Source organism: Channa argus, chromosome 20, assembly GCF_033026475.1.
Source record: "Channa argus isolate prfri chromosome 20, Channa argus male v1.0, whole genome shotgun sequence".
NCBI lineage: Eukaryota > Metazoa > Chordata > Actinopteri > Anabantiformes > Channidae > Channa > Channa argus.
The window spans coordinates 19,952,467-19,979,975 of record NC_090216.1 but is presented as its reverse complement, the minus strand read 5'-3'; the positions used below and the strand labels follow the sequence as shown (position 1 = coordinate 19,979,975).

The window sequence follows — 27,509 nt, the reverse complement described above, 5'->3', positions numbered from 1 at the left end:
ATATGTCAATACAATGTAAAGTAGCCACTTTAATGTTATTCCTGCACAAGTAGATTATCTTGTTGACTATTCTGTAGCTTCACTATGTACAATACTCGATAGTGTTGTCCCTCTGAAAAGAATGCAATAAACTAGAAGAGGTGATTTCCATGGTATAGTTCGCAAACATCATCGATAAGGCTTCAATCCCTGTTAGACTGCTTTTTACCCATAGATCTCTCTGAGCTAACTTCAATTATTACCTCATCTAAACTAAGAACCTGTCTGCTAGACCCTATTCCAACTAAGCTGCTCAAGGAAGCTTTACCCTTAATAGATACGTTCATATTAGATATCATAAATCTATCTTTAGAAACAGGCTATGTACCACAGGCCTATAAGGTAGCTGTAATTAAACCATTACTTAAAAAACCCTGTCTTGACCCAGGTGTTTTAGCCAATTACAGACCAATATCTAATCTCCCCTTTATTTCTAAAATAATTGAAAAAGTAGTCGCAAAACAATTATGTGATCACCTTCATAGGAATAATTTGTATGAAGACTTTCAGTCAGGATTTAGAGTTCATCATAGTACAGAAACAGCACTGGTAAAAGTCACCAACGATCTTCTCATGGCCTCAGATACTGGACTCATCTCTATACTTGTTCTGTTAGATCTTAGTGCTGCATTCGATACCATTGATCACAACATTTTATTATAGAGACTGGAACATGAAATTGGAATTACAGGAACTGCACTAGGTTGGTTTAAATCTTATCTGTCTGATAGATAGATTTCAATTTGTTCATGTTAATGATGAATCCTCCATGCACACAAAGGTTAGCTATGGAGTTCCACAAGGCTCTGTGTTAGGACCAATACTTTTTACTTTATATATGTCTCCTTTAGGCAACATTGTTATAAAACACCCCATAAATTTCCATTGCTATGCTGATGAAACCCAGATATACTGTATGTATCTATTGAGCCAGAGGAAACAATCAGTCAATCATGCTTCAAGCCTACAAGACATAGAGGCCTGGATGTCCCACAATTTTTTACTTCTAAACTCAGATAAAATTGAATTCAAAGTATTTAGGCCTAAAAATCTCAGATATATGATGTCCAACCATATTGTTACTCTAGATGGCATAACTCTGGCCTCCAGTACTACTGCAAGGAACCTTGGAGTTATTTTTGACCAGGATTTGTCCTTTAACTCACATATAAAACAAATCTCTACAACAGCCTTCTTCCACCTACGAACATTGCCAAAATCAGAAGCATCCTGTCTCAAAGTGATGCTGAAAAACTGGTCCATGCATTTGTTACCTCTAGGTTGGACTACTGTAATTCCCTACTTTCAGGATGCCCCAGTAACTCCCTAAAGAGCCTGCAATTAATCCAAAATGCTGCAGCAAGAGTGCTGACTGGAACTAGCAAGAGAGATCATATTTCACCTTCACTAGTTTCTCTCCATTGGCTTCCCATTAAAGTTAGAATAGTATTTAAAACCCTGCTTCTTACATATAAAGCTCTAAACGGTCAAGGTTGCATTGCTAGTCTTGTGTGTCTCCTGTTTGTTCTGTGGTTCTCTCCTGAAGTGTTTTGTCTGTTTTCTCCTGTCCTTCTCTGTGTCCCTGGCCTGGCCTCCTTTCCTTAGTTATTTTTTGTATCGCCAGCTCTGTCACCCTGCTCCTGACTATCGTTGGTTGAATCGCCGGCTCTGAATCTGTGCTCCTCACAGTGACTGACACACCTAGTTGGATTACTGCTGAAGAAGATTTTGCGCAAGCGTTTAGTTCATTTTTATTACATGGACTATCTCCTTTCAAATGCTTTTAGTTGATACTTTGTGTTAAGTTGTTACTTTGTTTTTGTGATGTTTGTTTGCATGAATCACTCCCTTGTGGACTCTTTTAGTTCCTACTTTGTTTACTACCTTGTGTTGCTCCCTGTTTTTGTGTTATTTCCCTGGCCTTGCCTTCTATCCCTACCCATTAATTCACTTCAATTCAACTTCATTTATATAGCCCCAATTCACAACAGTCAGTCAAGTCATCTTAAGGCACTTTACAAAATAAAGTCAAGACTATAAAGATGTATACAGACAACCCAACAATTCCCCGTTGAGCTAGTCCTAGGCAACAGTGGAAAGGAAAAACTCTCTTTAATGAAAGAAACCTCCAGCAGAACCAGGCTCAGGGTGGACGGCCATCTGCCTTGACCAGTTGGGGTGAGTGGAAAGTGAAGAGAGAAAAGAACAGAGCAACAAAAGCAACAAAACATTGGGCAGGTTGGTAGGACCAGTGGCTGCAGACTGGAAAACACACAGCTCCAAAGCTGGGGACACAGAAAGGAACAGAGAGAGTGAGAAAGAGAAAGAGAAAGACCACTTTGGGAGAAAACACACAAAGTTAATTTCATACAGTGGTGATGTTGCAGAGATCTGGCCAACACCACTCCCTCTGTAATTCTGTCCATTCCTGTCATTTTCCCCTGCATCCACTCCAATGTTCTCACTCCTTCTCTCTGCCATAGATCCACCATTGGTGTCCAAGTCCCTTCGGTTCCCCTGCTGCGTGAACCCTCTCCTCCTGATAACCAGCGCGATTCTCCACTCATTACTACACTATTTCCCAATAAACTGTTCCACTCACTCGCTGCCTGTATTGATTTCTGGGGAACTTGTTGGGTTTCTAGTGATTGAACTAACTCTGATTAGCTTTTCTGGAACCAAAACTTTTCCTTTTCCAGGTTAATCAAATGAGATTTCAGGTTTAATTTTAGAGTTTGTTAAACCTGCTTTCTGGAATACATCCATGCTCTAGCAAACATTAACTTTAATTAAAAGCCTAAGGTACCGTACATCCACAGACATAAGCATTCTGGCTTGTTAATGCTGCATTTATTTGATTTCAGACCTCATAGAAAAGTGGTTCTGCCCTGCCTGTATTGTTACGGTAAGGTTCTAGAAAACAAAAAAAGTTACTAGTAACATTTACTCAATTGCATTTTAAAAGGGGTTTTGGAGTAAATTCTTGCACAAGTAATTTTAGTTGTACTTAAGTACAGTTTCACTACAGTAACAGCACTTCTATGAGAGTAAAATTATTTATGTACTTTTACATATCTGTATCTTTACTGCAACAGTTTAGACCAGCCGAAACTATTGATTCAAATTTTAATTGTTTAAAATAAAACAGCCTCTACGGATCTTTAAATAAAATCATTTTAAGAACAAAACTGTTTACAGCATAAATACTGTTGAACATTTTTCAACAACTTCCACCTAGACACCAACGATTCATCCATGGCCAAGTTAATCCATTTGCTGAGATAAGCTGGAAAATTTCCAGCCTATTTACTAACTCTATGGTCTTGTACTGACACCATAACCTGGCTTTAAGGACACATGTAATTCTGGCTAACACTTTACTGCTATGGTAGACAACTTGTTGCCACTGCTGTCATCTCATTTGTAATACAATCATTATACAGTCAGTATACAGACCCTTTTACTTTGTGAGCCAACTCACAACCTGGGGCACACTCTAGACCTAGTAATAACACATGGTCTCGGTATAAGTATATCTTCTGTTGTTGACTTGGCTGCTATACAGCGAGTTGTTAAAAAATGCTATCATGTTTTTGTCACTTGACAGTTTTGTAGACACTATTAATAACAGATAACCTTAATGCTATTGCTCCAGTTAAGTTCGTGAACATACATAAAAAAGGACTATGCCATGCAAGAACCATGATATAGCCAGATTCAAAAGGGAGTGTAGGAATGCAGATCAGGGGGCCTGGTGGCTCAATGGGTAGAGCATCGGATTGGGATGCAGAAGGCCACAGAATCGAATCCCACTCTACCAGGTGTGGTTGACCCCCAGCCATCAAGGGCTACCTTGGTGCCAGTCCTGAGCTTAGTAAAATTGGAGGGTTGCACCAGGAAGGGCATAAGGCGTAAAAACACATGCCAAATCAATGTGCACACTATGCTGTGGCGACCCCTGAAGTGACCAGCTGAAAGTGCACAAAGAAATTTTAGAAAAACTATAGCCAAAGATATATTTGGTCTCACACCTTGGTCTCTCACAGAATAAAATAGATGCAAGACCCACAGTCCACAATCAATGACAGAGAGCAAAAATGGACTGGTGTAATTAGTTCAGAAAAAGTTTGAGGTAGACAATGTCAGTCCAGCATTTACTCTGCACTCCGTTATTACAGCAGTTATTCTGTAAATGCCTACAATTTCACCATGTCACTTGTGGTAAAATACATTACATTAGATCCAGGGCCCTGAACAAAAACATGTTGCATTTCTAGTAAAAACATGTTTAATTCACTGTTTTATAAGGATTTTACTATTAACAACCACTCTTGACAAATATGTAGCTCTTAAGACTGTACTTGTTAAACCTGTAGCTATAGACCAATTTCCAACCTGTGATTTTGAGCAGCAATTTAGAGAAACTAGTTTATACACACAAATATTTCTTAATTAACCAAGTTAAAAATGTTTCAGTTTGGTTTCCATACTCATCACAGTACAGAAACAGCCCTGGTCAAAGCAGTCAATGATATCAGGACTAATCTAGATAATCTGGACTTAATGCTGTTTTTGATACAGTTGACCATCAGAATTCTTTAAGCATACTAAAGGAACATGTTTGGCTATTTGGAACTGGTTTTATATGTTTATAATCGTATCTATTTGACTGATAGTTCTTTCTTGAAACTAGTAAAAACATATTCAAAACCTCTGAAATAACTTATGGTGTTCCTCAGAGATCAATTTCAACACCGGTTGACACGTATAAGAATCTTCGTTATTATATTACACATTTCAACAGAGAGGCCGAAAGCTAAGGTAAACTAGCCTTCCTGACAAGGACCAGAAGGAGAGAACATCTATTTTAAAGTCCCTACACTGGTTGGCTGTTAGATTTTGTATTGGTTTGAAAGTTCTTTTACTTGTTATCAAAGCACTTCTTGCACTGGCTTATTTGTCTAACATGCTTCCAGTTTACAGTAGGTACCAGTCTGTGCTCTTAGATCCTCGGAAAGACTTGGAAAGTCTTTGGGTTGTTCCATTGTGCCTGACAAAATCTTTCAGTGAGGCACCTTTTATTGATTAAGCTACGAGTCGTTGGAATAGTCTACCTGAGGATCAGACAGTAAAAGCAAACTTAAAATCCAAAATCCAAAATTTATCTTGGCATTCAATTAAAATAACTGGTAATTAATTAACTTTTATTGCATTAATTTTATTTACATATAATTTATTTGACCTATTACTTACTCTTTTATCCTGTTTCCTCATTGTACTTATCAGTTCTATCTATATTTTATGTAAATGTAATTTATTTTATTGTGTTCTTATAACTTTTTATTGATTATGATTTCAATTTTTTTATTTAATCTTTTAATTGTTTGCGTTAGTCTCATTCTCTTAGTCTTGTTCTTTTATATATTATTGCCCCGTGTGCCTTGTTGTTAACTTCTCTTTTATTTTTTAATACTCTTGTTTTGTGGGCATTATTATCACTGTTTTGACTTTTTGTATATTTTTTGTTTTAAACACAGGTACACCTATGGTCAATTTTCCAATCATCTGTAGAGAACTTTGAGTTGCAAAAATGAGCATAAGAGATATAAATAAAAGTTTTATTTGATTGTTTTCTGCAGCTGTGATCGGGTAGAGAAACTTTGAAGCAAGCCACCTATATTCTTTCAGTGAATGTTTGAGGTGTGTGAACTATGTATACTTTGATCAGTCACTGGATTACACAATATATCCTGCAACTCTAATACCTAGAGAAGCTCAGTAGTTTTAAGCATATTTCAAACATGTTTCAGAGAAATTAAGGGTGCTTCAAGCATGTACCAAAAAGGGTGTTGCTGTTCACTGGCTTTGCTACAGAAGTTCAGCATTCTGTTGTTTGGTAATGTAGTAATAAAACATTTGTATTGTATATATTAGTAGTTTTTATTTTAAGGCTGAAGTTAACAGTAATTGATCAAGTATATCAAGCAAATCAAGTATATCAAAAGAAGAATCAATGTCTTGACCCAGTCATCTCAAACAAGGCATTTGCAGCACTGACCGGGACTGGAAGAGACTGAACAAGCTGGTAAGGAAGACCAGCTCTGTTCCTGGGCTGCCTGCTGGACTCTGTGAAGGAGGTAGGTGAGAGGTGGATGTTAGCCAAGCTGACAAACATTACAGACAATACCTATAACCCGCCTATAACCCAAGCCCTCAGGTGCAGCTTTCGTGAGGCTTCTAGGCAGGTATCATTTGATTTATCATTTGATCATTTGATCATTTGATACCATAGATGCCTTTCCTGTAAGGAAGTTCAGATGTGTACAATTTTAAATAAAAGCTATCAGAGACAGCAGGTGGTTGTATCCCCTGCTGCTGTGTGTAAGATGGTTCAGTTTACTGATGCACAGCTGCACTTGACATACTCATGGTTAAAGTTACAGTATGTTACATAGGTACTGGACCATAGAGTCTCTCTCCATTGTCTAGTACATTTGTGGCGCCACAAATGTAATAGAACATTATGTTGTTTACACCAACATAATGTTCAATGAATTTACATATCCGAGTTTTGTTGAATCAGAACTGAATATAAAGGGGAACATTCTTTCTTTCTGATTAGATTAGATTAGATAAAAATGTATTGTCATTACACATAATGTATGGAAACATTGTACAGATGGAAGTACTATGGACAAAACAATATATAGATGCGAGTACTTGGGACATGATATACAGATGAACGTGTTTTATCAGATGTTAAGTCTCAGCAGAAACTATAAACACTTATTTACAAGTCAGTAGGTTCAAATTGTACCATTATTTATTTTTATTTATTTGTTTGTTTAACCGGGTGAGTTATTATAAAAACCAATTCTCATTTACAATAATGACTTGGCCTAGAGGCAACATGAAGGGCCGATACCAAACCAAAAGACTTGTGATTTGAACCAAAAGACTTACAGGGGAAAAAAACTACAAACAATTTAAACTAATTCAAACATACATAATGATAGTGCAGTATATATGCAGTGATGTACATTAAAAAGTGGATAGTTAAAATTGTGCAATGAGTATGGGCTATTGGAACGAAGACTGCGATTAGCATTATGAATATTGAGACATCAATGTAAGTATGAAGGGGTTTTCCAATGAGGGTTTTATAAATGAGCAGAAACCAGTGAGTCTGTCTGCGGGAGTGAAGTTAAGGGCCAATTCACTAAAGAATACAGGCTGCAGTGGTGGGTATTAATTGGAGCCCCTCATATGAAGCTGATGGCAGATGGTGGTAAACATCGAGTTTATGTAGAGGGATTTTAGAGGCTGACCTATATAAAATGCATCATCATAGTCTAAAATACAGAGAACTGTCGGTTAACCAGAAGGTGTTTTGCAGGGTGAGTCAGCCTGTTCCACACTACATTTAGTATTATGAACTGTATACTGCCTTCCAAATATACTTCCAAATAAATATTTCGCCTGTCCTGGATTATTTTGCTGGGTCTGATTAGACTAATGGAGTTGGGCAGTTTTCAACACCCGCTACAGTGCCGTGCACTAAGCGAGGGTGCAGTTCCTGTACCAGACTGTGATACTGCTGGTAAACATGCTCTCTATCGCACAGCAATAGGTCACCAGAATGGCTGAAGACCACATCCTGTAAGCCCCTATTGCTGCAATAGGCAAATTGGTAGGGGTCCAGTGTGGGTGGCAGACAGTCATTCATGTGTGCCAGAACCAGTCGCTCAAAGCATTTTTTTTGCCTTTTTTTTATCCTTATCATTCCCTTTTCCTGGTCAACAACCTGATATACCTCACCTGTTTTGCAGCCTATATTTACCCTGCTCTCACTTATTCTCATCTCTCTATATTTTCTTGTTTATCCTCAACAGTTGACTCTCCAGCCTGCTATCATTCGGAGAGATGTCTCAGTGTTTTTCAACTCTGTCTGCCCGCCTGACCTGCCTGCCTGCCAACACCATTCTGCTGTCTCCTACCTGTCATTACCGGTGTGCCCATGTCTGGATCTGTCCTTAGCCTGTTCCCTGTCATTCATAAGTCTTTCCGATCTTTTGGATTTATTAATTGCGTAGTGATATAGCATTTGGACTGGATTGTGTTTACATTTACATTTAGTAATTTAGCGGACTTACAAGTGAGGTACAAGGCAAGAAAAAATCCAAGTAAAGGAGAAAACATCAAAGCAAAGTCCTATCAGAAAAAATGCTTACATTTCATGAGAAGTGACTGCGCTATATAAGTGCAGACCATTGACCATTTACCATGAGATGCAAGTACAAGAAAGAGCAGAAAGGAGTTCTTTTTTATCAAATTATAATAATTTTTTTTATTAATAGATTTAAGTGCATAGGAAGGTGCAGATTTTTTGGACTACATGTTGGATTTTTGGATCCTGATGTGTTACCTAGTGTTTTGGATTATTATTCTACGCTTGGAAAAATGCTCTGTTAATGATGGATCTTTCAAGAATGAAAAACTTAGTTATGGAGTAACACGGGGCTCTGAGCTATGATCAGTGCTTTTCACTTTATACATGTTTTCTTTCTTTTTAGAAAAGTATATGTTGTCTGCGTAAAAACTGTGCCAAATCAACATGCGGACGATGATCCGCTGTGGTGACCCTTAACTCACGGGATAAGCCGAAAGGACAAAAAAACAAACAAACAAACATAAAAAAACTATGTTGTCTGCATAGCAATGGAAATGTTTTCTAAATGGAATTGTTTTTTGATTTGGTTTCATAAGGAAAAATAGCTATATTTCCTTTTGAAACCAGATTTTTAAAAAAGTTAAAAAAAATTCAGTTTTTGTTTTGCGTGTGTAAAAACATGAAAATAATTTCATTAATAGTGGATCTTGCAAATACAGTACAAATACAACCTCAGATGAAGGATGAACAACACTACTCCAAAACTTTTTTCGCACTTCCATTTAACAAAAGTACAGCTTGCATTTGTTTCTCCTTCTGTCTCCCTCTCACTCTACCTTTGTACTGGTATCCCTTTATTTGTGTTCCAATTTTCATTTGCTGGCCCTACCAAGGTGCCTTACCATTTTGTCTGTTGCCTTTTGTTGCTGTTCTTTTTTTTCTCTTTCTGCTTTCTACTCATCCCAACCGATCAAGGCAGATTGCCACCCTCACTGAGCCTGGTTCTGCTGTAGGTTTCTTGCATTAAAGGGAGTTTTTCCTCTCCACCATTGTCTTGACCTAAGTTATGTGCTTCAAAATGACACTATATAAAAAAGGTAAATAAAAAGACCCATCTGACAATGAAGACACATCTGAACACAAGAAACAATAGTTCATACATAAAGACTATTTTCACCAACTATCACAGACTTCTATTCTCTGACAGTCTGGAAGAAGCATGCACCTGACAACTGTTTAATCTGTGGGCAACACACTTAATGATGGGTCAGGAATGTCTGGAAGTCCTGGAGAGAGACACTCATTAAATCCATCGAGAGCAGAAAATTCTCACATGTTCTTGTGCCAAAACACACATAGTAGCACCCAGGAACTTTTTAGATTAACAATTTGTGCGTAAAATAACATGGATGTAAAGGCGACAATACCATGTACTACAGGGCCTATAGAGGGAAATGAAGGTAAATTAACTTTATCAAACAACACTACGTTCAGGTGAACTTGTAGTTACGGGCTCCGTCAGTTGTGATATCATCAGTCACCAAAATTACTTGTAAATATTAAACAAGCTTCAATCAAGTAAGACCAGACTGACACTAACCAGGACCAGCAAGGTCTAATCATTCATTACGACAACTTTAAAACCAACAAATATGGCCATACAATCGCTGTGTACTAGCCTAGTGTGTTGAATGTTCATAATGTTCAACAACATTATGATTATGATTTGGCAATTGTGCATTTTAAATTGTGGAATCCAGATGTACATGGATAAATGCAACCAGAAGGGAACATAAGCCAGTGTTAACTCTGGATAAATGCAGAGGAGTGTGTCAGGAAGGAGAAACAGGTTAGCTAAGAAGAAGTGGGACACTCAGAGAACTGAAGAGAGTAGACAGGAGTACAGGAAGATGCAGCGTAAGGTGAAGGTAGAGGTGGCAAAGGCCAAACACAGAGCATATGAGGACTTGTATGTTAGGTTGGACACTAAAGAAGGAGAGGTGGATTTGTATAGGTTGGTGAGACAAAGAGACAAAGACGGGGATGGATGTGCAGCAGATTAGGATGATTAAAGATAAGGATGGAAATGTATTGACAAGTTTCAGGAGTGTGATGGGAAGATGGAACTTTGAAGAACTTTGAAGAGTTGATGAATGAGGAAAATAAAAGGAAACGAAGAGTAGAAGAGGAAGTAGCAAAGATTAATAAAAGAGAAGTGAGGAGGACGTTGAAGAGGATGAAGAGTGGAAAGGCAGTTGGTCCTGATGACATATCTATGGAGGTATGGAAGTGTCTAGGAGAGGTGGCAGTAGAGTTTCTGACTGGTTTGTTTAACAAGATCTTGGAAAGTGAGAGGATGCTGAGGACTGGAGGAGAAGTGTACTGGTGCCCATTTTTAAGAACAAGGGAGATGTGCAGAGCTTCCTTTCCTCTGCTCTGCCTTTGTCCTCTTCATCTTCCTCAACACCAGCATCATTTTACACACCACCATCCTGTGTTGTCTGGCTACACTCTCCCCTACCAATACTTTACAGTCACTGATCTCTTTCAGATTACAACGTCTACACAAGATGTCGTCCACCTGAGTGCTTCTACCTCCGCTCTTATATGTCACCCTATGTTCCTGCCTCTTCTGGAAGAAAGTGTTCACTACAGCCATTTCCATCTTCTTTGCAAAGTCTACCACCATCTGTCCTTCTGCGTTCCTGTCCTGAAGACCAAACCTGCCCATCACAGTCTCATCACCTCTGTTCCCTTAACCTACATGTCCATTTAAATCTTCACCAATCACCACTCTCTCACCTCTGTTGATGCTCTGCATCACTTCATCTAACTCACTCAGGAATTTCTCCTTCTCTTCTAACTCACATCCTACCTGTGGGGCATAACCACTCACAACATTGAACATCACCCCTTCAATTTCCAGCTTCAGACTCATCAACCTGTCTGATACTCTTTTCACCTCTAGAACTTTCATCACAAATTCCTCTTTCAGGATAACTCCTACTCCATTTCTCCTCCTATCTGACCCATGGTAGAACAACTTGAACCCTGCTCCTAAGCTTCTAGCCTTGCTACCTTTCCACCTGGTCTCCTGGACACACAGTATGTCCACCTTCCTTCTCTGCATCATGTCAATCAACTCTCTAGCCTTCCCTGTCATAGTACCAACATTCAAAGTCCCTACTGTCAGTCCTACATTCTTAGCTTTCCTCTTCTCTCTCTGCCTACGAACACACATTCCTCCTCTCCTTCTTCGTCTTCGACCCACAGTAATCCAATTTCCATCGGTACCCTTTAGGTCAACAGCACCGGTGGCGCTCGTTTTTTAACCCGGGCCCCGACCGATCCGGTATGGAAGTCATTGTCATGATTCGCATGTTTGATTTGGCATGTGTTTTACGTCTGATGCCCTTCCTGCCACAACCCTCTGCATTTATCCAGACTTGGGACTTGCACAAGAAGACACTGGCTTGTGCCCCCTTGCGGTTGCATTGCAGAGCTGTGGCAACTACAGAGGAATAAAGCTGATGAGCCATTCAATGAAGTTGAGGGAAAGAATAGTGGAAGCTCGGCTAAGGGCAGAGGTGAACATTTGTGAGCAGCAATATGGTTACATGCCTAGAAAGAGTACAACAGATGCAGTATTTGCTTTGAGGATGCTAATGGAAAAGTACAGAGAAGGTCATAGGGAGTTGCATTGTCTTTTTGTAGATTTAGAGAAAGCGTATGACAGGGTGCCAAGAGAAAAGTGTCAGGTGTGTTGTGTGATAAAAGAGTATCAGCGAGAATGAAAGGGAAAGTGTTGAAGAAGGTGGTGAAACCAGAGATGTTGTTCGGCTTTGAGACAGTGGCACTGAAAAAAAAGACATGAGGCAGAGCTGGAGGTAGCAGAGCTTAAGATGTTGAGGTTCTCTTTGGGAGTGACGAGGATGGACAGGATCAGGAATGAGGACATCAGAGGGAAAGCTCATGTTAGATGTTTCGGAGATAAAGTCAGAGAGGCCAGATTGAGGTGGTTTGGTCATGTTCAGAGGAGAGACTGTGAATATATCAGTAGAAGGATGCTGAGGTTGGACCTGCCAGGCAGGAGGTCTAGAGGAAGACCAAAGAGGAGATTTGTGGATGTTGATGTAGAGAGGACATGAAGTTAGTTGGTGTGAGAGAAGAGGATGCGGAGGAAAGGGTTAAATGGAGGCACATGATTCGGTGTGGTGACCCCTGAAACGGAACATCTGAAAGGAAAAGAAGTTGAAACATTGTAGTTATTCATACATTTGTTATCAACATACTGGATAAGGACATTTCTGAATAAGGATAACTGCAGTGAAGCTAAGTTTTTAGTTTTTCAAAAATGAATTGATTCAATTTCCTTCATAGATGAAGGCACATGATTTGCTGTGGCGACACCTGAAAAAGAACAACCGAAAAGAAAAGAAAAAGATGTACGTGGATAAATGAATGAGTCTTTATCCGAACATTATTGAGGGCAATAAATATATAGTGTAATTTTTTTCTTGAAGAAAGTTGACATTGATATGGTAACATCACAAGATTTTTAAAAAAAAGTATTTCAGGAGTGAAGTCTTTCTACCTTTTAAATCTCCTATTTTTTTACTGTAAAACACTTTAGTCAATCTGTTGGTTGTTGAAAAGTGCTATACACATAAACTTTGGTTTGAACTTTGATGAATAAGCAGAAAAGTGCCATGTAAGTGCAGATCGTTTTACCATTTACTTAATTAGCCTTCAGTTGCATAAAAAGCACTGAGCTAATCTCAGCTAATTAGAACTGCTTGGGCACATACCAACAGCCCACTTATCGTCTCACAAAAAAAACCAACAACACTGTTTAGTTTCTGACATATCTGACTCTCACTAACAGACACAACATACTAGTCAGCTAATGAAACATCAATAAGTTGAGCAGTAAGGGAAAAAATACAGCAACAAGCAAACTTCCCTGGAGGCAAATTCAGTCAGCATCGCTCTTAAGGATCCAATCTTTCGTGGACAGAAAATCAAATCTCATGAAGTAATTCTTTGCAATGGGGATAAGAGAAGTCAATGAGGTTGAATTAAATCCCATTACTGATCATTGATTTTACCTGACCTAGAAAAATGGAGCTGATTCTCACAATGTTGGTTAAATGTAAGTGACCACTATAAGCAGGACAGTGCTACAAAGAATCATAAAAAATCTTATACACAGTCAGGTCCATATATATTGGGGACAGTAACACAGGCCGATCTTGTTGTTAGTACTTGTGACTATTTTCTATATTCTTCATTCTTCACCCAGTGATTAATGACAGGAACAATTTTAATTTCATGTTGATTTTAAAGTTAAGAGAGATTTGGACTTAATGTCATTTTCCCTCAGGTTTCATTTTGTTAGATTTGTTAGGCTGAGGCCTTTCTGTGTGGAGTTTCCATGTTCTACCTGTGCTTGCGTGGGTTTTTCTCAGGTGCTTCTGTTTCCACCCACAGTCCAATGACATGTACAGTAGGTTAGGTTGATTGGTGAATTTAAATTGCCTGTAAATGTGAACGATTGTCTGTCTCTGTTGACTCTGAGATAGACTGGCCCCTGCAGCGTGTATTCCTAATGACAGCTGGGACTCCAGCCTACTTTTACTTAGCATCTGTAAATTACACTTTCATGCAGATGTCGAAGAAGTTATTGATATCTCTCAATCACATTTCTTTTCAAATCTCAGAGAGAAATTGTGCTTTCGAACATTACAAATGTGATGAAAATAGTTCCTAAAACATAATTTGTTAAAACATTGGGCAACAATATCTTATGTAGATAAGTGTTGCAAGTGTTTAAAAACAGCTTCAGTTATGTTAAATGTTTGGCTTTGTATCTAGGTACAAAGGCATTAGGAAAGGAATGAGAAAACATTTACTGATGTTTTACTGACTGGGCCTGATGCTGTATCAAGAAAAGTAGATTGTCAATCCACTAAAATCTTTCCACAAAAAAAATGTTATTGGCAGTGTACCTCACACGCATTTTGCCATTTAATTTTTTCGCAGACAAGAGTGTCAAAGTTTGAAAATCAGCTGACCAATATGGCTTTAAGTAAGACCCCAAAGCTGGGCACTACTGCACATATTGGTGTAAGGGGTGTAATCAAAGACAGAGCCAACTAACTAAGAATCCAAATAAAGACATAAATACAATTACTATGGAAGAGCCAAAACAGAGTGCATACACATAAACCAGAAGGAGGAATAAAACATTTGTCAAACTGTGCGTACTACAGACCAAAATCAGGGAACACAATAAACCAAACCTCAGACCAAAGAAATCAGGTAACAAAGTTCTAAGGCAAAAATAGGGAGCATCAGGGACTGGGCATACAGCAGGGAGGACCAATGAGAATCTGACAGGGGACTGTGGCGAGAGCTGGCTACAAATAGACAGATGGTGAAATAAATCAGAGGATAATGACTGGTGAACTGGTGGAATTAACAATGGAACAGGAAGTGGGGAAAAGGGACTACAAAATAAAAGTCCAAACTACGAAGTGATTCTGGTGAAGACAAAATGAAAACCAGTGCCAGATCATAAAAACAAAACACTAAATATTAGTTTAACAGTTTAATATGTGCAACATAAAAACTATATATTTTTTTATATTTAGGTGAAATGCTCACTGGCTCATTGGATGGTAAGCATTGAGGGTCAGGTGGCTGTTCCTCCACATACTAACTTAATGGCTGGGATGACAGAATTGGTACCAAGAACAAGCATCATGCACTTTGGAATTCATCCAGAAGAAACTAAGCACTTGAAATAGAATCCTGATGTGCCAATGTTTTCTAAGTTTGGAGACCACTGTCAAGCCAGTATGTTATAATGGTGTGTATGGTATATACAACAAATACACCAACAATTACCAACATGTTAAAGACCAGTTTTGTTTGTTTCCAATCAAAATACTTTTACCTTTCCTTGAACAACCAGACGTACGCCTATAATACCTGACTACTAAGTGACATTCTTTATTTTTAGTTGACATCACACACTGCCACATCTACATGCATGACAAACATGCCCATTTTGAAAACTTTCATATGCCTACATGCTTAGAATCTCTGATCCAATCAGTAAATCTCACTGAAATCCACACAGTCCAAGCCTATTTGCGCCTGGCCTACATGCAAATCAAACAGCAGTGCTTAACAAACATCCATTCAACAACTAAAATACATCCTGCCAGAAGCCTAAATCAACATGGTAAATGGTAAATGTTCTGCACTTATATAGCGCTTTTCTACCTATTGGCACTCGAAGCGCTTTACACTGCTTCCTATTCACCCATTCACACTCACAATCACACACACATTCATACACCGATGGGGGAGCTGCTATGCAGCTGGCCAACACTCACCGGGAGCAACTAAGTTGGGGTTCAGTGTCTTGCTCAAGGACACTTCAACATGAGCCGGGGATTGAACCAACAACTGTGAGATTGGTGGACAACCGCTCTACCTTGCTGCGCCACAGTCGCCCTCATCTTATTCATTATTAACACAAGTCAGGACATAAACATAGGCACAGAGACAGGTGGGATGGCAGAGTAAAGCAACTTTTGGAAGTCATTCTGCTGTAGGCTAAACTAAGCATTTACTCAAAGACGTTCCAGTCTGTTATAAATTGAACAATCAGTAAAAGGATTAGAGTTTAAACTAGAGAGGACTTGTTTTTAAAAAATGTGACCTGGGGTTTGGTTTACTTTTGTTCATTGTTGATTTTTTTATGCGTGGGAGTGTTAATAAGGAACTTAAGAACCTCAAATATGCTTTTAAAAACTAATTTTGTGGTGGAAAGCTGATTTTTCTGTCGCAAGGTTGTATAAGTTAGCAACCATCAGCAACCAACAGCAGCAAACTGGGATAATGACTAAAGTAAATTTTAAATCAGGGCAAATGTGCCAAAACATTTTAGTAATCCATAATAGAATGCATATCAAGTCTGTAATTTACAAGTGAAAAATTCCAAACTATTTTTTTAACCATTTGAATTTCACATTTACACTGTTAGTTATTGCTATGCAGAGCCATTACTGGTTTACGTTGGCTGGACAGCAGAGCTGAAATAATAAAAATGAAAATAATCTTTGTTTTCATGTTTTCCAGTTTTTATTTGAAAAGGGCAAATGATTAGCTTGTCTTACACAACTTCACATTCTGCAGATGTAGAGTAGCCATTAGGCAAGTTTTATAAAAAGTGTCTTTCCATGTGATTTTGTGATTTTAATTATTCTTTGGCATTCAACCAATCACTGGCAGCAAGTTGGCAAAAGTGGTCATTCATTGAAGTGGGAAAGTGCATGACAAGCGCAGCTCCATCAATCCACATTCCCTGTGAGTATAAGTTATATGGAAATATGAGAACTGACCTCTTCTCTATGTGAATAGAAATATTTGAAAATTGAGCATCAGTGTGCCCTTGCTCTTGGCAACATAACATTAGACTTTGTGTAGACTATAAGTGAAGTCCAGAAGTGTGCTATCTGGTTTGAAATATTCATGTTTTCTAACCTGTTATAATGTGAATGTGATCATGTGAGCCAAATCTCAGGCTTGGTTCTAAGATTTGTTCAGAAAAATGGATTTTACTTGAGGTTTTGAGTTATTTTTTTTTTAATTGCAGCTCTGAATCTGGTTTTATGTAACAAGTGTAGAAAAACTAATGTATTGTTGATAAAGTGCACCTATAACTTTAACACTGTATGATGGCTGAAGGGATTTCACTTTAAAACTAAATGGATTGTTCAGTAGGCCTAAACCTATACAGTCAGCAATGCAAATAGGGTAAACTCTACTCTAGTTTGTAATACGGGTGTGAACTGTATGAGTGCCCCTCTGCCAACTGAAACTACACAAATAGTGACTTGACTTTTATACTTACAGCAGTATAAAGATGTCCTTTTTGTTGAAGCAGCAGTTAACTTACTACACTATATTTTAATTAAGTAGTGGTTTTGTTTGAGCTGTTGGAGTTGGAGGGAGACTGAGCTAAAAAGCAACAGTTTGATGCTGTAAACAGAAGACAATAAATTGAGACCACAAAATACCAAATTGAGAACAGTAAGTAATTTTTTCGCACTGATTAATAATTCTTACTCACAGATTAGTAATTTGTCTGCATGGATTAGATTTCTTCAAAACGATTACTAACCTTTGTGCACTGGTTAGTAATTTGTTCACACAATCTGCTAATGTGTGTGCACGGCTTAGTACTTTGTTTGCATAGCTTAGTAATACAGATATATAGATACAGATATTTCTATCAGCTGGTCAGGGTTGAAGGAAAAATGAATGAAGTCAAAGAACTCAAAGCTGACAACTTAAACTGTCAAACCAGTCGGTAAAGCAAACTCTTATTTTTTTTGATTTGTACTAGTCAATATTTACATCCTACTGTAGGCCAACATAAGTGACACACTGCAGCAATTAGCCAACCAGATAACCATCTTAGAGCAAACACCCAGACTTTAACAGAGTTAAAGAGGAAGCAACGTACAATTCCTGTCACGTTGCTTGCTGCAAGTCAAAGAGAAAAAGGTTTTAATGCAACAACATTATGTGAGAAACAAGGAATGTCTGCAAAACAGTCAGGTGGCCTGTTTCTGACATTTTAAGGCAAACAGAGTGAGACCTCCTCTCTAGAAAAACCATCAAGTGACTGATATAAGCCACCAGTTAAACCATCTAGTCATTTAATCTTTAGATCCATCAAATCAACTTAGTTCTTAGTCAGGACTTTTACAATTTGAAACAATTGTTTTTTTGGAAAACAACTAACCTATAGTCAATAGGCTGGTAAAAATGTATTTTTTACTACATGGATGTAAAGCCTTGCCTTCATCTGACTAACTTTTACTCAATGGACACTACTGAACTCTGGACTAAATTGCTTTGTCTTAATGTTACCAGGGTTATGCTGAGTGGACATACTGTATTAGACTGCATATTTTTAGTCTGGCTGTTTGATCAGAAATGACAAGACAGATTGTAGTAAAAGATATAATCTTTTAGACAGATTTCCCCCCATTAGAAATATTTTGCATGTTTTTTGCTTGTTTGTTTGTTGTATTTTAAAAAACTATTTTAACGTACATCATTCTAGATTTGATAAAGGCCATCCATAATATTTTCTAATGGAATTATCTGGGACTATCTTCCAAATGTTGATGAGACACCAAACTAGAGTAGATTTAACGCCTTAGTGTTTGGGATTTTCTAAATAGGTAGCAAGATTTATTCTTCACTGCAACACCAGCGTGTTTAATTAGTTATTCAATAAAGATGGGGGAAGGGAATAGAGGACATATATACATCATAAGAATATTTGCCAGAGAGTGAAAGACACTAAGGATAGGTGACTTAATGAGAGCATGTTTTTGGTCTGTCACAGCAGAACTAAAGTGATGTTTGTTGCCACCAGAGGCCTGAATTCCACTAGCCAAGTAAATAACTTGTCAAAGTGCATCCAGTCACACCTGCCACTGCCTCTGGCCAGCTTCACAATAAAAATCAACTCAAGAACACCAAGTCAAACTAACACTAACTGAAATACTATCTAAGTATAAGGTATTAACCAGTGTTTTAAAGTTAGACAGTTTAATGATGAAGCAATTACAAGGGCAAATTCTACTTTTATTTATTTGCTTATTTTGTTGTTTAATGTACGTTTTTTTCCCATGCCATCCCCTGAACCGTGTGACTTCAGAAGAACAACCAGCTCAAGACTGATTCATGCCTGTCCCTTGTTCATACGCAGCAGTATGATTTTTTTTAATAGCAGCATTGTATTAAATCTCCAAATACCTCCTAATTTTTTACCAAAAACACCAAATTTCCATTATCCATGTTGCTAACAGTGATATCAATACAAAAATGCAAACCAGTGTTTTTGAGTGTTTAAGGGCAAAACCTAGTATGAAACTATTTGCCACTGTGGCCCTATTTTAATGAGTAGTATCCATCATTTTTGTGCCTGGAACAGAAGGGGTCCAATTTTATCTCCTGCCTCCCTATGTTGGGGTTCTATTTTAACAAATGCTCCCAATCGCATATGGTCAACTGGAGCAAACAACCTCTTTTTGGAGATGAAGTTAAAAGTCTTGTTGAGGTATGCAAATGACTTTACTACAAGTCAGGCTAGAGATATTTTATGTGAAGGAGCAAGATTTTTATCAGTTATTGTTTTGCTGAAAAATCAACAATTCCAAGAGCAGAATAGTTAAATAATAGTGGAATAATAGCTTGGTGGAAATCTGAAACTTGATGCTGAGTAACAAATACTTCACTTGCCTAAAGTTAGTTTTCAAGCTTTCTGATCACAACAATATCAACTACAGCGTATATTTTAAAAAGTTCTCCATTATCAGGAGCATGAAGACTAGATAAAGAAACAACAACTACTACCAGGTGCACCAGTTCTTTTCTCAGGTACATCAAATAAGTTGATGATGTCACAAGTCCACATATTTTGTATGATTTTAAAACCAAACAAATTCACAAACCATGCTCACAGCAAGGGTTAAAAAATAGTATGGGCATGCCTCAGTGTTTATTCACTTATTTCAGTATTATTGATTATTGATTATAGGTAAATATTATGATGGCCTCCAGCTTAGCTTCAAGGAAAAACGCAGGAAGATTTATCATGTCAGATGTTTGAATTCCTTGTATGTCAGATGTTTTTTATGGCAATATTGTGTCCTGTTGAGTGTTTTTCAATGGCAATGAAAGGAGGGCAGCCATTATTCTTTATTTGCATTAGTAATAAAAGATCTTTGTGTACACACCGTGGATTAAAAATGTTTAGTTAAGCTAAAAAGGTTTGATATTCAATTCACATAATTTTTCTTATCCAGAATTATTAACAGCTGTATGCCGATGCTCATACAGTCTTGTCTTCACAATAACAAACGTATACAATAACTTTACACAGCCAAACGTCCATCAACTCAGAAAAATGTAATCTTCTCCTAAGAGCAGCAGCAGTTCAGCATACAGCAACGCTCCAAACTACTGCTCCAGTGTTTGTCACACCTACCTGGTCTTAATGATGGGGTTCATCCGGAGAGGAAACAGTCCCAGGTCTATGTCTTTGCTGTCAGGGTTAAACTCTAGGGCTCCTGAGACATAAATTAAAAAATAGTCCCAGAGCTCGGGTAACTTTTGGGAGGAGAGAATCATGAGGAAAGATTTGGTGGATTATGGTTGTGGAAGAGCCAGCAATAGTCAGTTGTCCTCCAGTGAGGGGGGCATCCAGCAGTGTTATATTACCTCCCTGCAGCTTCCCTTTATGCACTCTTGGCCCACCCAGCCCCAACAGTCCACTCAGCACTTACATTTTGCTGACTGATTCCTCACATAAGTACACAAGCACAAAATGAGCTCACCCTCTCCAAACTGACCTACTTTCCCATGGGGACAACTATATTCGATCTTTAATTTATTTTATTTGCAAAATCATCTTACAACAATATAATGTATGCTTAAGGATAAATTATTACTTGAAATGTTGCTTTACAGATTCTTAACTTTACTCCTAATTGATAATTAACATTATTCCACATCAGGGCATTTCAGGATGTTTAACAATGCTTTGCCATTCATAGGCCATTCTTTCAACTGGATTAACAATTTTGAAAATACCAATAAATTCTGCATCATTATGTATGGTTTTAATTTGGCTTAGTTTAACTTGGTTTAGATACAAATCAGTCCAGCCACAGTTTTACATTTTTTAAAATTACAATATTTATTTTATTTTATTTATTTTGTATCCTGTTATTTTTTTATATATATTTTTTTTTTAATAAAACTCTAGATTAGGAAATATACGTTTTCTTTCTAAAATAACCTTCAAATTCAACTGTGTTCAACAGTCGCCCATAATAATCAGGTTTAAATACATTTTAAACATATTTTAAGAAACATTTGACATAGGACATATTATCTGACAAAGACTGCAAATAGACTAATGAAGCTCAGTTTGATTATACTAACATATTTTCCCTCCTCTGTGATGCGAGGCGTTGTGTGCTAAACATTATTGGAATATACGGAATCTACTTCGTCATGTTTACTGAATATATTTTAATAATGTTCCAAGTTCGTGATAACGTTTTGTGCGGTAAACTAACCTGTTCAATTTTTACGTACCAGTAAATGAGGGACAGTCCGTCGAAACGCTCAAGCTCTCTCCCCCGCTGTTTCAGCAGAGACATAGTATCTTTATCTGTTCCAGGAGTTTAGCCTCCACTCTGCCGCTGACACTGTCACGCTGAAAACATAGAGCCCGTCCAAGAAACGCAGATATCCACGCGCTCCTCATCCAGCCTGGCGCTGGAAGCTGCGTGGCTTCGCTGACTACGTGGATATGTCAGCGTTAAATCTCCTTCGAATCAATGAGACAGAGCTGCTTGACGGGAGCCAAATGCTCTGTCGGTCCAATTCTAATTTGACCAACATGTGGGCCAGCATCTTCTATGAGAAAATGTCAATACCTGTGCACGCGCAGCACCGTTTTGACCGTTCCAGGTGTGCATTGCAGGAGAACCTTTGAATCTTTCCCGTGCGTGTGTATGTGTGTATTTGTGTGTGTGTGTGTGTGTGAGATAGAGAATTTTGGTAGATTGTTTTATTACATATGATAAAACAAAACAGTAACAAAAAGTGATGACATAAAATAATGACATTAATAACAAAGCCTCAACTAAAAAATGAAACACTGCCACTAAAACAATTGTATTTAAAAAAGTCAAACATTGGAGGTTCAGGTAGTGAAACAATCTACTCTGATTGCAGATCATTGGTCCACATGTTGATTTGGCACATTTTTTAAAACTGGATGTTCTTCCTGACACAACACTAATTTCCACTGGGCTTGGGACCGGCGTTTGGCATTGCACAGTTGGGGCTGGGTGGGTGGGGGTTAGGTATCTTGCCCAGGGATACTTTTACATGCTGTCGGTGTTCCGCCACTGCCACCCCCATACTCATAATTTCAATTATACGTATTTAGAATTGCATTTTGACTAGTGATAATAGGAACTGTGTAAATCTCCACTGGCATTTTTACTAGTGACAATAAATAAATAAACAAAAACAAATAACCTAAAGAATCTCAGGTGCAATGTGTATGGGTGTAGTGGTTGAGAATTAGTATGTCCAATGTTTGGTAAATGGTAAACGGCCACTTACCGTATATAGCGCTTTTCAATGTTGATTCCCATTCACCCATTCACATACTCACACACACATACACACCAATGGCAGTGGCTGCCATGCAAGGTGCGCACTTGACCCACCAGGAGCAAATTTCAGTGTCTTGCCCAAGGACACTTTGACATGTAGCCTGGACCGGGGATCTAACCACTGACACCGTGGATGACTGCCTTACCGACTGAGCTACAGCCATCCTGTCAGTGTTTACAGTACAACATGTATAGCAGCAATGTAGCAGTAACTACAGGCTTAGCTGGTACTGAGTGCAATGGTCTGAGGAAGGGCTCTGTAGTGCCTGCCAGAGAAGACAAGCTAGAAGTGGTTGTGTCCGGGTTGAGAGGTGTTGCTGGGGATTCTCTTCAGCCACTTTCTGTCTCTCAAGTCCTGGAGAGATGGCAGGGGAGCCCCAGTGATTCTTCTCCAACCCAGACTGTGAAAGAGGAACACAGGACAGACTCAATGACAGTTATGGTAGAACTGGATCAGCAGCCCCTATAGCAGGTCAAGCTTCCTCAGCTGCCATAGATAGTACATCCTCTGCTGAGAACAGAGTTGATTTTATTATTCTACCTCAAGTCTTGGGACATGGTGGACCACAACATTTTGAAGGTTACCACAGGCCTGGAGAATATGATAGGAAGAGGCAGTGTGTGGGGGCTCTTCCTGAAATCTATTCTCATTTTCACAGTCTTGAGCATGTTCAGGTTGTTGGGACTGCACCTGACAGCTTGACATCTGATCAACCCATCGGTATGTTGTCTTATCATCATCTCTGATGATGACATTTATGTCATCTGCGAATTTTAGGAGCCTTAAAGTCGGGTTGCTGGAGGTGCAGTCGTTTGTGTAGAAGGAGAAGAGAAGAAGGAAAAGGACACATCCTTGGCCATCCCCTACGCAGCACCAATACTGGTTTGCATTGTGCAAGATGTTTTTCCATCCTTAACTGCTGTGTCCTGATGGTTAGATGGCTGGTGATACACTGACAGATGGAGGAAAATACAGAGGGCTGGGAGAGTGTGGAAGATGGGATTTCTGAAATGATGAATGCTGAAACAAAAAACAAAGGCAATGAATATGTCCTTGGACTGTTAAGATGGTCTATGATTTAATGCAGTCCCATGTGAACTGCACCTGTTTGCCCTGTAGACAACTGTCAACAGACATATGGTTCGTGATTGAACCATAGTCATATAGTCCTAGAAGATTTCTTATGAATGAAAGGTAATTCACTCAGCACAGGCTTTCAGACAGGAGGAGCTGAGTTTATCTGGGCCTGCACACTTCCTAGTTTTCTGTCTTTGGATGAGTTGGATTAACAATCCTTACTCTTATGTTAGGGCAGGGGTCTCCAACCTTTTTTCCCCTGAGAGCTACTTTTACAAAATGAAAATGGACGAGAGCTACTCATGTTTTGTAACATTTACTCTCATAGCTTATTTCAACCCAAACAAACTGATAAGCTGTTTTCCTGAACATTTACAAAATGGTGATGTCCACAACTCACATTTTGCAGTAAATATTGCAAAAATACTTTTGTATGTGACTGGCGCAAAAAGGTAGAGCGGTTGTTTGCCAATCTTGCAGTTGTTAGTTCAATTACCAGCTCCTCTGGTCAAGTGTTGAAGTGTCCTTGAGCAAGACATTAAACCCAAACTTAGATGCTCCTGGTGAGAATTGGCCAGCTGCATAGCAGCTTCCCATCAATGTATGAGTGTGTGTGCGAATGGGTGAATAAGAAGCAGTGTAAACTGCTTACAGTGCTATATAAGTGCAGACCATTTACTTTGTGCATGCATGATTCATTTGCACTCTGGACTAGGTAGAGGGGTCAACATCTCCTGCTCTGACTGGACCTGGAAGGGGCTGCTGCACGAGGACTGCACCACCTGTGAGTGCTTTTAGAATTAACTGTCAAATAATCCTTTTGTGTAAGAAGGGGATTCAATTCAATTCAATTCAACTTTATTTATATAGCGCCAATTCACAACAAAGTCATCTCAGGGCACTTTACAGAATAAAGTCAAGATTATAAAGATATATAAAGAGAACCCAACAATTCCCCCTGGAGCAAGCCATAGGCAACAGTGGAGAGGAAAAACTCCCTTTAACGGAAGAAACCTCCAGCAGAACCAGGCTCAGGGTGGACGGCCATCTGCCTCGACCGGTTGGGGTGAGTGGAAAGGGGAGAGAGAAAAGAACAGAGCAACAAAAAGCAACAACAAAACATCGGGCAGATTGGTAGGACCAGTAGCTGCACGCTGGAAGACACACAGCTTCAAAGCCGGGGGACACCTGCAGAAAGGGACAGAGAGAGGGGGACAGAGGAGGACAAAGACAACTACGGGAGAGAACACACAGAGTTAATGACATACAGTGGTGACAATTGCGGGATGAGAGGAGAGGAGAGATGGTCAAGAGGAGGAAAGGAGCTCAGTGCATTGGGGGGTGGGTCCCTCAGCAGTCTAAGCCTATGGCAGCATAACTATAACTAACTATATGCTTTATTAAAGAGGAAGGTTTTAAGCTTAGACTTAAAAGTAGAGAGGGTGTCTGCTTCCCGAATCTGAACTGGGAGCTGGTTCCACAAGAGAGGAGCTTGATGGGACACTTGAATTTGATTGGATATGCTTGTATGTTGGTTTGCTGAGTAGGCACTCAAGTTTGAATAATCAGGTTTTCAAATTTAATTAGGATTTATGATGATTATGTTCTTTGACTTCTCCTGTTCTTTCAACACAATCCAGACTGTCCTGGTGTAGAAGAAATTAAAGCGCAGGCTCTTTGACACCCCAATGTTTGCCTGGATCTTGGACTACCTCGCTGACCAACCCCAGTGCATCCGCCTGCAAAACTGTGTCTATGACACTGTGACCTGCTGCACAGGTGCTCCCCAGGGGACAGTTCTAACCCCCTATTCTTCACACTGTATACCTTAGATTGCAATTGCATTTAGAAGTTTTCTGATGACTCTTTTTGGATGTATCCAAGGCTGAGATAAAACAGAATACAGATCAATGGTGGACAGTTTTGTTAAGCGGTGTGAGCACAATCACCTCCAGCCCAACATGAGTAAAATAATGGAACTGTGGTGGACTTCTAGAAGTCCAGGACTCCTGTCCTCTCTCTATAACAGGAGAGGGGGATGAGATAGTTTCAGAGTACAAATATCTGGGTGTCCACCTGGACAATCAAGTAGCTGGTCAGTTAATGTAGCTTCAATTTACAGGAAAACACAGAACAGGCTGTATTTTCTAGGGAGACCAAGGCCCTTCAATACCTGCAGCACATGTTTTATGAGTGTGTGGTAGCCAGTGCCATCTTCTTTGCTATGGTTATCTGGGGCAGCAATATGAAGGTGGCAGATAGTAACAGACTGGATATACTAGGGGAGGAGCTGGACCCTTTGTATGTTGTGTCTGAGAGGAGAGTGTTGTCCAATTGATTGTTGTCAATCCTGGACAATCCCTCCGAACCACTTCACTACATGGTAGCTGCACAGAGGAGCACTTTCAGCCTGAGACCATCTACTGTGACTCACTATCTACTGCATACGAGATAAAAGCTTTGGGAAGTGGCGGTGAGCTGCTGTTTACAGGAGATAAATCACAACACATATTAAATAATAATTTCAGATTTGTGAAACTTGATGAAGGGCTATTTTACAGATTTGTTCACAGATAGGCCAATTTAGATCAGGTTACCACAGAGACTTGTTAAGTCAGGTCTAGATTATTAAGGAGACTGTTTAGAATTATTTAAACAAAAAAACAACAACACAGATTTATGAAAATTATAGTCTGTTCTGTGAAAATTTGATTATTGGTAGTATTATGATTTTTTTCCTTCTTGGGCCACTTGTGTGGTGACATCCATCATATTTGTCTGACTAAACAGAGTAAATCCTTTCTCCAATATGCTCCTCATTAGGGTATCAGCAATCCAGTCCTCCTGTTACTTTAATCCCACAGTTTGGCCCTGAGGTTAACAAGCATCAGTGGTCTGACTCTCTGACTAATAATGGCAGCAAACAGGATTTGGGATAGAGAGGAAAGACATTTGAGAATATTAAATCAAATTTCAATGCATTCTATAGTTTAAACCCTGTATCTATAACTCAGACTGTCTATTGATGTCAGAAAACTCATTATGAAAACCCTGTTCACCAAATGACATTTATGTGAATGGGCTGTAAGGAGTAATTATTATAATTACTTTTTTGGAATTTAGTTCCTCTACCTGTGTTTCCATTAGGAGAACCAGAGTACAATATGGATTTATAGTCTATTCCATTTACCTTGGAGGTTGTTATTCAGAACTTTGAATTACATCATATATAAGTTGACTGCATTCCAGTTGACCAGCTACAGATGCAGCGGCTCAGACGTGTTGCTCTCATCTGACTGAGATAGATTTTAGTCTATTTTTAGCAAGTAACGTATCCAATTGGAGCCCCAGCCATGCAATTCCAGGGCACTTTCTAATGATGGTGATGCTTTGCTCAAAAAATGCATTTACACCCAAACCAGTAATTGACCATTACATGTCACTACTGTAGACACAGCACCTACCTGTGTTTATGCCCCACAGGTAGTATCTGAGTTAGAAGAGAAGGAGAAATTCTGGAGTGAGCGAGATAAAGTGAACATCCCCAGAGGTGAGAGAATGGTGTTTGGTGCAGATTTCAATGGACAGGTAAGTCACTGCAACGGAGGTGATGAGAATGTGATGGGCAGGGTTGGTCTTCAGGACAGTAATGCAGAAGGACAGATGGTGGTAGGCTTTGCAAAAAGAATGGAAATGGCTGTAGTGAATACTTTCTTCCAGAAGAGGCAACATAGGGTGACATAGAAGCGATATAACATAGAGTGATTGTTAGAAGCACTCAGGTCTATGTCTTGTGTCGACATTGTAATCTGAAAGAGATCAGTGACTGCAAAGTATTGGTAGGGAAGAGAATGTAGCCAGACAACACAGGATGGTGGTGTGTAAAATGACTCCGGTGCTGAAGAAGATGAAGAGGACGAAGTGGTGTTAG

At 39.0% G+C, this 27,509-nt stretch overlaps 1 protein-coding gene across 3 annotated transcripts in view; it reads right to left on the bottom strand.

The window, feature by feature from the left end:
- Positions 1-21,790, bottom strand: part of si:dkeyp-72e1.9 (syntaxin-binding protein 4) — a 94,776-nt gene extending 72,986 nt beyond the window's left edge. For 2 of the 3 annotated variants that reach the window (XM_067487230.1, XM_067487231.1), the window contains exon 1: positions 21,407-21,790. In XM_067487230.1, the coding sequence (XP_067343331.1) occupies positions 21,407-21,471 (65 nt within the window). In that variant the 5' untranslated portion in view covers positions 21,472-21,790. The remainder of the gene's footprint in view (positions 1-21,406) is intronic. The other variant, XM_067487233.1, reaches the window with a different exon arrangement.
- Between the last annotated feature and the right edge of the window lie 5,719 nt (positions 21,791-27,509).